The sequence below is a fragment of the Bos indicus x Bos taurus genome, chromosome 7, assembly GCF_003369695.1.
Source record: "Bos indicus x Bos taurus breed Angus x Brahman F1 hybrid chromosome 7, Bos_hybrid_MaternalHap_v2.0, whole genome shotgun sequence".
In the NCBI taxonomy this organism is placed as follows: domain Eukaryota; kingdom Metazoa; phylum Chordata; class Mammalia; order Artiodactyla; family Bovidae; genus Bos; species Bos indicus x Bos taurus.
Window position 1 is genome coordinate 17,422,298 of NC_040082.1, and position 12,400 is coordinate 17,434,697.

General features: G+C 38.4%; 1 protein-coding gene across 1 annotated transcript in view; it reads left to right on the plus strand.

The window, feature by feature from the left end:
* The window catches only part of FAM172A (family with sequence similarity 172 member A), a 429,003-nt gene that overhangs the window by 275,367 nt on the left and 141,236 nt on the right, over positions 1-12,400 (plus strand). Inside the window, exon 9 of the mRNA XM_027545608.1 lies at positions 5,824-5,940. Coding sequence (XP_027401409.1) covers positions 5,824-5,940 — 117 coding nt within the window. The remainder of the gene's footprint in view (positions 1-5,823; positions 5,941-12,400) is intronic.

The window sequence follows — 12,400 nt, forward strand, 5'->3', positions numbered from 1 at the left end:
TGACGTGGGATAAAAGAGAGACATGGAAAAAGTTTAAATACTTCACTCAAGGTGGTAACTGCCAGAAGTAGCAGAGTGGGGATTTGAACCCAGAGAATCTGACTCCATCGTCCTTGAACCTAACCACCACACTCCTTATGAAGACTGCTTACTTGAAAGTGTCTACTTTCAAAGGAAAAGCAGAAACAGTGAGAGCTGAGTGTCATGCTTGTCTGAATTTCCTGCTGGGCAATTTAGTCCTCTTATTTCATCTACCAAAGTGTGTGTATATTTCATTATGATGAGTAAAGGTACTTCAAAAGCCTTGGGTGACAGAACCAAGGTTTTTATGTTGCAGCATAGGTTTTTGTGGGTAGCATGTTACTGGGATCAACCTGTACAATAGACTCTTCAGGAAGACGTTAACAGAAAAGACTCTGCCAAACCCAGTGTCGGCCGATTAGTCATCTTGGCCCTGGGCACATTTTTAACTGAATAGGCCCAACAGCACAAAAGGTAGAACGCACTCGAGGGGACGTACAGGGAGGAAAAATGATGGGAGGCACTCGTGAGGATGTCACGCGAGTAGAAGCACTGAGTGTAATTACCGTCTGCACTGAAAATGTGGAAAGGTCCTTTCCAAACTTTGAAACAGCTTAACTTGCGGAGCTCTAGAGGGAGCTGATCTTTTTATGTACATATATATATATATATATCTTTTTTTAAAAGACATCTCAGACTTCAACTGTGCTATTAACCAGAGTGATGATTCATTCATGCTCATACAGTAGTAATGATCCTCCGATTTATAAATGTACAGTAGTGTCAGATCTTAATCTGAAGGAAACACGCGTTATTTGATTTTCTTTGAGACTGTTCTTTCCTGTACAAGTGATTAACATGCTGTAACCCTCATAGTACATATGTGTAACACATGTCAGAATTTAAAAAGAAAGTAATGGCTTTTGCTGATGCAAGACTTTAAGCTATTTCCCTCAAAAACATGTTTAAAATATATTAAGCATGCAAATATAAATATGGGCCTGAATGCGCATATATTCCTCCCTACCCCTAAGTCCACACTGGCTCTTTCAGGAGGTCCCCTTGGACTTTAAAATACAAGACATATTTATTCTGAGTGCCGTGGCTGCTGGGTCACACATACGGGAGAATAAAATTATCTATTTCACCTTTAGGTTAGGGTGAAGACAACCCAATTCAGAGTTCATTTCTTCTTCAGGTGGGGAGTATTGAATCTAGTACTGACTTGGGTTTATAACTTCCAAAATCCAAGACCCTGGAGGAGAGACATGAAACTGCTCCCACAAATTTCATGGCAGAGCATCCTTATAACGTCAACATTTCCCTGCCTTCTATCTTCTAAGCTAAGACAAGAAGAGCAACTTTTTCATTTAATTTAGGAGAAATTAAAGACTTTTTAAGTTTTCCTCTGCTAAAAGTAGTCCACGATGGAGTTCTGGAAGAAATGAAACCCACGGAAAAGTGAACAGTTTGTAGGTACAGAAAGGGAATTAAGGAACTTTCAGGGTGACATGAAGTATTTGGATTGGGCCAGGTACTTGTGGAGGTAGTAAGCAGGTACCTCACTGGATGGCCTTGGAGAAAGAATGGTGAGGGAAGTTAGATGGGCAGAAAAGGCCTACCTGATTCCTGGGGAGAGCTGGTAGCAGCCCTGTGAAAGGACCCTGTGCGCATGGTGGGGGCAAAGGTAGCTGCTGCTGACTCTGGCCCTCCCGTGCCCACTTCTGGTGCTCTGGTCTCTATCTAACCAAACACTCCTACACTCAGGAAGCTGTCTTGTCTTGTTACATTTACTTAATGTTTAAAATCTTACTCTTAATTCTGGAAGAAAAAAAAAATAATCGATATTTTTTGCTCTGAATTTCAAACACAAGGAAAATTTTAATAATAAGGTCAGTTCAGTTCAGTTCAGTTCAGTCACTCTGTCGTGTCTGACTCTTTGCGACCCCATGAATTGCAGCACGCCAGGCCTCCCTGTCCATCACCAACTCCCGGAGTTCACCCAGACTCACGTCCATCGAGTCAGTGATGCCATCCAGCCATCTCATCCTCTGTCGTCCCCTTCTCCTCCTGCCCCCAATCCCTCCCAGCCTCAGAGTCTTTTCAAATGAGTCAGTCTTCCCATCAGGTGGCCAAAGTATTGGAGTTTCAGCTTTAGCATCAGTCCTTCCAAAGAATACCCAGGACTGATCTCCTTTAGGATGGACTGGTTAGATCTCCTTGCAGTCCAAGGGACTCTTAAGAGTCTTCTCCAACACCACAGTTCAAAAGCATCAATTCTTCAGTGCTCAACTTTCTTTATAGTCCAACTCTCACATCCATACATGACTACTGGAAAAACCGTAGCGCTAACTTTATGGCTGCAATCAACATCTGCAGTGATTTTGCAGCCCAAAAAAATAAAGTCTCTCACTGTTTCCATTGTTTCTCCAACTATTTGCCATTAAGTGATGGGACTGGATGCCATGATCTTTGTTTTCTGAATGTTGAGCTTTAAGCCAACTTTTTCATTCTCTTTCACTTGCATCAGGAGGCTTTTTAGTTCCTCTTCACTTTCTCCCATGAGGGTGGTGTCATCTGCATATCTGAGGTTATTGATATTTCTCCCGGCAGTCTTGATTCCAGCATGTGCTTCATCCAGCCCAGCGTTTCTCATGATGTACTTTGCATATAAGTTAAATAAGTAGGGTGACAATATACAGCCTTGACGTACTCCTTTTCCTATTTGGAACCAATCTGTTGTTCCATGTCCAGTTCTAACTGTTGCTTCTTGACCTGCATACAGATTTTTCAGGAGGCAGGTCAGGTGGTCTGGTGTTCCCGTCTCTTAAAGAATTTTCCACAGTTTGTTGTGATCTACACAAAGGTTTTGGCATAGTCAATAAAATAGAAGTAGATGTTTTTCTGGAACTCTCTTGCTTTTTTGACTATCCAGTGGATGTTGGAAATTTGATCTCTGGTTCCTCTGCCTTTTCTAAGTCCAACTTGAACATCTGGAAGTTCACAGTTTACATACTGTTGAAGTACACTGCCATACTTAAGACATTATAACAACAACAAAAAAAATAATGGCATCTTTCTTCTTTGAAATATTGGTATTGGGCTCATGAGCTCTTACCATTTTTAGAAATTAAGATCCGTTTAAGCATCTAATGAAAGCTGAGCATCCTCTCCCAGAAAAATATTCATGTCACATACAGATAGAATTTTGCAGAGAATTTCAAACATGTCCTTATCCTTGGATCCTAATAAAAAGCACATCTCCGCCTTAAATTGACATACAGTAGGACTTTGGTCACTTGGCTTCTTTCCTTTCAGATTTCTGAGTTTTCCACATCATCACAGTCTTCTAGTATGGACTGTTAAGGAAGTTGTCTTCCTACCCGTCTATGCCTCCACCCTTTCCTTGCTTTAGCTATGTTGCTTCTAAGGTCTGTCTCTTACACAGTCTTGGTTGCTGTGTTCAGTCTCCCCCCAGCCAGCACTGCCATTCTCCAGCATTTTCCATCAGTGCTCATTCCCAGTGAGGGAGTGAACGGGGGCTAGACACCTCCCCAACAAATGCAAGACGCAGAGACCTTGGACGGAAAGGGCAGCTGCGAGTAGGTCAGCACTGCCCGTTGCAGCAGGGCCAGCACAGAGGAGAACCATCAGGAAAACTCACCTGCTAAGAGTTTCACCGATTTACAAATCTCCTAATCCTTTACAGTCAAATATTTGAAAACTTTTGTGACTGAGTTCCTTTGTAAACAGCTCTTGATTCAGAGCCTCTGGAATCAGACCATTCCCCTCCTCTAGTAATATAATATGAAAGTGCTTTTTAAACTGCAAAGAACTAAAACAGCGCAAAGGAGGATCATGCTGGATTATAATGTGATTTGATGAGATGTGAAGAAAAGTTATACATCATCACCTCCCTTTGTGTGAAATGTCAGCCAGATGAACAAACAGACTAAAGTCCCCCCACCACCGCCCCCGGTAGTTAATCTATCAACTGTATATTTTTCCAGGTTTGTAAAATTTTAATCCCCAGATCTTCTACTTTTGCACTAAATCCTCAGCCTTTTCAACTCTTAACTGTATATCATTTCACAAATGGCCCTCAATATCTAGTGTCTTCAGTCACTACCACCTTTAAGTCAGCATGTGTTAACAACAACCAAAAGAAAATTGAGCACAAATATTTTTGAATGCAGACATATTCTTAGAGTACCAGGAGACCGCAGTGTTCTTATTTGGTAACTTCAGCAACAGTCGTTCTTCGTGTCTAAAAATGTTCCTGTTTAGAAAATGAGCAGAAGGACATATAAGTTCTTCACGAGCCAGGTGGATTCACTGTTGTGGAACTGGGGGTTTTATTAGCTGATGTTGGTTTAAATTTCTGTATTCTAGTGCCATTCTGAGAATCTTATTTTTAAAATAAAATCTAGAGGCAGGTAGCACACTATTTAATAATGAATATGAAGTCCTGAATTGGAGTATTATTTTATGCTTTTTAAAATATTATCGGTATTGCCTGGTGAATGTTGCAGTAATATTATCATGTTGATAACCAGCATTGATTTTAAGATTTGCACATTACATAAGCAGAAACCACAAGACACAAAGATTTAAGGTGCAGAAGTGCTGCTGAGGCAGCATTAACAGTGAATTAGATTCCCATTAGGTCCTGTTCAGTGAAAGGGGATCTGCATATGTAGAGTTTAAAGGAACTTAAGAGAGAGAGAGAGATTTTTAATTCAAAACGCCAACAGGCATCATTTGGTATTAGAAGCATGGCTTGCACTGTTTTCTGTGTGAGCTTTCATCATTGTTCAGAATTCTTCCTTTTTTAATGCAGTAATTTATTTTTTAGACAATAAATTAATAGCACATGATAGAGACATTGCTCTCTTTAGAGGGAGAAAAGACATTTGATGCAAAGAAAGAGTGAGAGCATGGCTATGAAATTTGAGGCTATTAGATACTGTATTTTAACTAATTTTTTATTAAGCTTTCTTATGTTTGTTATGTCAAATTAGAGTTACTAGTGTTAGCTGAGTTAGAATGTTTTTGATTCTTTTAATCTAGAACTATTATTAAATATTTCTCAGGCTTCTTTATTTTGCAGACCTCTGATAAATTCTTCCATTTCTTCAAACCAAGTAGCTCTTTTTAAAGCTTTAGAACCATTTAATTTTATAGAAACAACATTCTATAAAAAGAATTTAAAGTATAATCATTTTTCTGCATAAAGAAACACATTAGAAAACAAAATGACATTGATAATACGAAGAGAAAGATCTTTGTGGGCATTTAAAACACCAAGGAATTATGAGGCCATGGTGAAGAGCTGGCTAGTTAAAATGGAGAAATCAAAGCAAGATATCTTTCTTTCCTAATGTACCATGTACTGAAAATTAGCAGAAGTTAGTCCTGAGTTGCTAAGAGTGAACCCCTGGTACTGACTTCCCTGAAGCACTGAAATAGGAAATGGTGGAAGAAACTTGTAATAGAAGCCCTCAGGGATTCCTCCTCGTTTCCCCTGTGATCCCTTTAATCCTTGAATTGTCAAACCACATGGAAAATGATAGAGCTGCGTAGCTCTAAGTCTTAAGTGGTATTATCTTTAAAAAAATATATGTTACATCTTTTCACATCTCTGAACAAGAATAAGGCTTTTCAGCGTAGAAAAGAGTATAGCTTTGAGCAAGAAATGCATATTGCTTTTTCATTTTTAATATTATTATTACCTATGACTAAGTTTGTACCCAGTAGGGAAAACAATTATGGCCAATATTTTATTTTCCTTTTTAAAAACAGATGATTCAACGAGAAGCAGATGTGAAAAGCAAGGTGACTGCTGTGGCGTTGACAGACTCTGTTCACAATGTGTGGCATCAAGAAGCTGGCAAAACGATTCGAGAATGGATGAGAGAGGTGAGATGATTTTTTTTTTTCAATGCTGAGATGAATGAGTCTGAGCCTTTTATATCTGGAGCCCCCACCAACTTATATCACCTCCCACCCCCAAGCTCCCTTTCTGGAGGCAGAAAATTTAGAGGGAATAGAGAAAACCAGACATGGTTGAAATAATAATAGAAAACCCTTTGGAAAAACGATTACTTTTTTGGAAGCCCTCCCCCCCGCCTTTTTTTTTTTTTTTTTTGGCTTTCTATGGAATATATGTATGCATATAACCGATAGTAGGAACTTTGACTGAATAAGGTCATGATCTGTTAGGTTATTATTCCCCAGTATTTACTTTGCCAATCAGCTATGTATCATTGATACTGTTTAATTATAAGAAAGAAGGTCAGTGTATGCCTCTCTTAAATGGATGGCTCACTGCTGCCAGTAGGGGGAGAAGAAGTAAAAAGCTGAAACAGTGCTTGGCGGACCCTTGAGCTAGGAGAAACCCAGGGGCTAGTCATGGTCCACCTTAGGCTAAGAAAGCTTTTCATACTTCCAAAGGGCTTGTGAATCTGAGAGTGTACAAGGACTCCTTCTGGGTGGTTCAGACAGTAAAGAATCTGCCTGCAATACAGGAGACCTGGGTTTGATCCCTGGGTCGGGAAGATCTCCTAGAGAAGGAAATGGTTACCCACTCCAGTATTCTGGCCTGGAGAATTCCATGGGCAGCCCATGGGGTCACAAAGAGTCAGACATGGCTGAGCGACTAACACTTTCACACTTTCATTGAACATGCTCCCAGGTTTCAAACACCTTTCATCTCACCATTTCCTTGATTCCTATTGCAGATATATAGCTGAAACTTCTTTTTTATTTATATTTACCTTCCTGATATTATAAGAAATTAACATTAGCCATACCATGCTTTAGCAATTATTTAATCAAATCAATACATATATTTATATGAATGAGCTGGTTGACCTTCCTGATTTTCTTCCAGTTTTTTTTTTAAAGAGAATACCCAGGTATTTATTCAGCTGACCTCTCACCATAGGGACAGTGAATAACTTATACCAGTTCTCATGGTATACTGTAAGGATCAGAAAGATAATGTTTAAAAAGAGTTTTGAACAAACAGAAGGTCTAAGGTATGTAATTGCTTAGTAGTGTTGCCGTATCACCAGTCTCTTTTCACTGTCATTATTCTCCATTATAAAAAAGTGCTTTCATCATGCGAAAGCCCAAAATACTTTTACTCCAGCTCTCACAATAAACATATAAAAGTGGGATTTTTTTCATCTCTTCTAAACCCAGGTGTTTTCTGACCACATTGCTTATTGCATTTCCTCCTTTCACAGTTTAGCTACATCCTTTATTGTCATTTCCAAGGACCTAAATTCTCTTAAGAGAAATTTTGTATGTTTTATGACAATTACTTTTTACCCATCCAAATGTATATATAACCAGCTCCTAGTATTATATAACTAGTAAAGTTTATAAATGATCTCTTGGTACCTTTTTCCCACACACATAACCAATATAGAATTTAGTACTTACCCCAAACTAGAAACATCCCTGTTTATCATTTTTTAAATTGTGAGGTCTTCATATTCCGGGTGAGACATATAAAAAGAATTTATCTAGATTTTTTTTTTTAAGTATTTCTAACTAAGACTGGATTAGGCATCCCCTTCAAAAGTCAGAATATATTGATCTGTGTGTTTTTTTCATCCGACTGAAATAGGCAGTAGCTGAATTCATCTTAATTTAGTCAAAGAAGAGATAGAAAGTAAGCAAAGGGACGTCTTACCTTGGGCTCCAGGCTGTAAGGCTGAGTGAGCAAAGGTGAGCCCACTTAGCATAAGGAGGACATTATGCTAAGTGAAACAAGCTAGACACAGAAGGGAAAGCACTACGTGGTCTCACTTACACGTGGAATCTAACAGAGTCGAATGCAGAAGCAGAGAACCGGATCGTGGTTCCTAATGTCAGGAAGGTGGGGGACACAGGAGATGTTGGTCAAGGATTGCAGGGGTATAGAATGCACAAGTCTAGAGACCTAATGTACAGCATTTTGAATACTGGGAATTTGCTAAAAGGATAGATTTCAGGTTCTCTCACCACACACACTGAAAAATGCTAGCTGTGTAAATGAGAACATGTTAATTGGCTTGATTACAGTTATCATTTCACTGTGTATATGTATATTAAATCATCATGTTGTACAACTTAAATATATAGTTTTTATTAAAAAAAAAAAAAAGGCTGAGGGGTTGAACGTTATTTCCTGACATATCCCTGGTCTCTGAAAGTCTGCTGCCAAGCGAGATGTTTGGTTCTATGTAGTAATCATGAGCCCTCACCCATCACCATTCAGTTATGAGCATCTGTCCTGGAAATACAACCTGGTGAATAATAGTACTTATCCGAGGACACAACACCTTCCATATTAAAGAGCAACCTATAGACGTTGATGATATTACAACTCATAACAACGAGTAAAAATCTACACTCAACCAGGGCAACAAGCATCTCCAAATACTTCCAAATATCTTGCACAGGAGTACCTACTACCTGCTTCTCTCTTTAAATTTCATACATTAAGGTATAACCTTTTTATAAAAATTTTTAATTCACTTCATATCTACACTGAAATATTGTCAGCCTTGATTTAAATGTCAATGTCACTCAGCCTTGTGACCTACAGGCACTTCTAAGTTTATATTAATAACCCCAAAATTTTGGATTTCACAAAGACAGTATACAGCCACAAAAAACTGTAAAGTCATAATTTCACAGTAAAAGACTTTTAAATGGAAAATACTTAACTTGAAGACATCACTGTATTGCCTCTTTTTTCTCTTTATCCCTCAGACCCAGAGAAACTGTAGTTACAGGATCCATCTCAGTCTGCTGGCTCTGGCCAGAGGCTTCTTTCTCTCTGCTTGTTGGTTGGAATGGGGCCGGGCTGCATCTGAGGCTTAAGCATGGCTCTGTTGGTACCTCTAGTCCAGCATGTCTTGTCCACTCAGGACAACTGAGAATACGATCGCTGGGGTCTGGGAATGCTTCCAGCATGATTTGAGTTTAGCAGGGCTTTCCTGATGGGCTACTTCTAATCATCATCCAAGACACTTCGCTAGTGTTCATCTCAGCTGAAGAACTGGGATAGGGTTCAAATGGAGCATTGAGACGTGGCGTAGGATAAGCACTAGGAAAACAGTGAAAAGAGATTTGGTTTCTGAACTATAGAAACACGTCTCAGAATAGAGAATTACATTTGATAAGATGGAATTTCAGATAGACTGAGTTCATATGTCATGGCTGTATGTCTTTCCCATGTTTCCTTCCCTTCATACACTTCCGAGTTTGTTTACATTATTTTATTTCATTATACTCTGTCATATGGCAAACGTATTTCTAGCTGGCTTTGTCCTTTTCTCTATATGCTTTTCCCAGTGGTGTAAAAACTAAAAACGTCACAGAAACATGAACACATCATGCGTGTACGTCAACTTACGGTATCAAACCTTTACAATCCTGTACCAGTACTTTGTCATTGCAGAGAACTTTGGACATATTTACTTTAACTATAGAGTGTTTGTTTTCTATCCTGATTTTATGAGAAATCAAAACCTAAAGATTTGCCTAGATAAAAACTGAAATTTCAGAATCATAAAATGGTAACCTGTATTTTCGGAGAAGGCAATGGCACCCCACTCCAGCCCTCTTGCCTGGACAATCCCATGGACGGAGGAGCCTGGTGGGCTGCAGTCCATGGGGTTGCTAGGAGTCGGACACAACTGAGAAACTTCACTTTCACTTTTCGCTTTCATGCATTGGAGAAGGAAATGGCAACCCTCTCCAGTGTTCTTGCCTGGAGAATCCCAGGGACGGGGGAGCCGGGTGGGCTGCCGTCAATGGGGTCACACAGAGTCGGACACGACTGAAGCAACTTAGCAGCAGCAACCTGTATTTTGCTTTAAATATTTTGAGTTTAAAGGTGACCTGGCACATATTAATCAAATTAACAAAGAACAAATATTAAAAGCAGCAAGGGAAAAACAACAAATAACACACAAGGGAATTCCCATAAGGATAACAGCTGATCTTTCAAGAGAAACTCTTCAAGCCAGGAGGGAATGGCAAGACATACTTAAAATGATGAAAGAAAATAACCTACAGCCCAGATTATTGTACCCAGCAAGGATCTCATTCAAATATGAAGGAGAAATCAAAAGCTTTTCAGACAAGCAAAAGCTGAGAGAATTCTGCACCACCAAACCAGCTCTCCAACAAATACTAAAGGATATTCTCTAGACAGGAAACACAAAAACGGTGTATAAGTTTGAACCCAAAACAATAAAGTAAATGGCAACGGGATCATACTTATCAGTAATTACCTTAAACGTAAATGGGTTGAATGCCCCAACCAAAAGACAAAAACTGGCTGAATGGATACAAAAACAAGACCCCTACATTTGTTGTCTACAGGAGACCCACTTCAAAACAGGGGACACATACAGACTGAAAGTGAAGGGCTGGAAAAAGATTTTCCATGCAAATAGGGACCAAAAGAAAGCAGGAGTAGCAATACTCGTATCAGATAAAATAGACTTTAAAACAAAGGCTGTGAAAAGAGACAAAGATGGTCACTACATAATGATCAAAGGATCAATCCAAGAAGAAGATATAACAATTATAAATATATATGCACCCAACATGGGAGCACCGCAGTATGTAAGACAAATGCTAACAAGTATGAAAGGAGAAATTAACAATAACACAATAATAGTGGGAGACTTTAATACCCCACTCACACCTATGGATAGATCAACTAAACAGAAAATTAACAAGGAAATGCAAACTTTAAACGATACAATAGACCAGTTAGACCTAATTGATATCTATAGGACATTTCATCCCAAAACAATGAATTTCACCTTTTTCTCAAGCGCACATGGAACCTTCTCCAGGATAGATCACATCCTGGGCCATAAAGCTAGCCTTGGTAAATTCAAAAAAATAGAAATCATTCCAAGCATCTTTTCTGACCACAATGCAGTAAGATTAGATCTCAATTACAGGAGAAAAACGATTAAAAATTCCAACATATGGAGGCTGAACAACACGCTGCTGAATAACCAACAAATCACGGAAGAAATCAAAATTTGCATAGAAACGAATGAAAATGAAAACACAACAACCCAAAACCTGTGGGACACGGTAAAAGCAGTCCTAAGGGGAAAGTTCATAGCAATACAGGCACACCTCAAGAAACAAGAAAAAAGTCAAATAACCTAACTCTACACCTAAAGCAACTAGGAAAGGAAGAAATGAAGAACCCCAGGGTTAGTAGAAGGAAAGAAACATTTTGTGGATTTTAAAGTGAATGATAGCAAGTTAGAAAATGATTAATCAACTGTATACTATAATGTACCATTAATATTATTAGTACTGAAAATATCCTATAATACTTACATACATGAAGTGTAAGTGAACAGTATTAAGACTGACATATCACCTGGGGTATAGCTGACTTTCATCAGATTTGGAGGTACCTCTAGGATGAAAAATAATTAAAATATATACCTAATCGCTGCCTGTCGGTAGAGCTAATTGCTGTCATTGAAAAGACTAAATTGTTTAAGAATTAAGAAAAAGAGAGGAAAGAGAAAGTCATTCTTCAATGAAGCTATCTCCCAGTATCACTTCAAGCCTATTTTTAGTACCTATAGAAGTCATGATTTTTGAATTTATTAGGGGTTGTGATGAATGATAAAACAAATCATCCATTTACATATCTTGACACTGCTTTGGAGAATACTTATTTCTTACAAGCAAGTGTCACATTGTATATAAAAGCTGGCTAATTGTGTGCTAATCTTCTGCATTATCTAGAACTCTCTGATGTGGTATTCTATCAATAGTAATATTAATTTTACTTATTTCAAATGTATGAAATATCTTCTAAGACCCTATTTCTTTTATAATTTCTTATCCCTTACATTGAATAATTTTGCATTCAGCTGCTAATTAAGATTAGGAGTGCAAATTATAGAATACATATCCACTTTAAACCATCAAGCTTTTGTAATACATGCAAATAGTAATATTTTATCCATTTTAAGTATAAAAAGAAAGAAAACATTTAAGAACATTACTAGATGTTGTGTTTGTTTTCATGTGTTTTTTTCTTCCACACAGTTCAGTAGTTTCATTGATCTACTGTTTCTTACAAAAATCTGCCATGCTTTGTGAACTTCACTTTCTAATCTCATACAGCAACCCTTCCTTTATGTTATTCCTGCTCTCCCTGGTCCCAGAACAGTAGGGTTGCCTTGACAAATCTATTCAAAAGCTATTCCTCGGCCTTTATTGGTGGGGACTGGGGCCTTTGAAATTCTCTCCTCACTGCAACACAGCTGACATCTTCTTCCAGACAGAATGAATTAAGGAAATACAATAAGACACTTGATCTACCAGT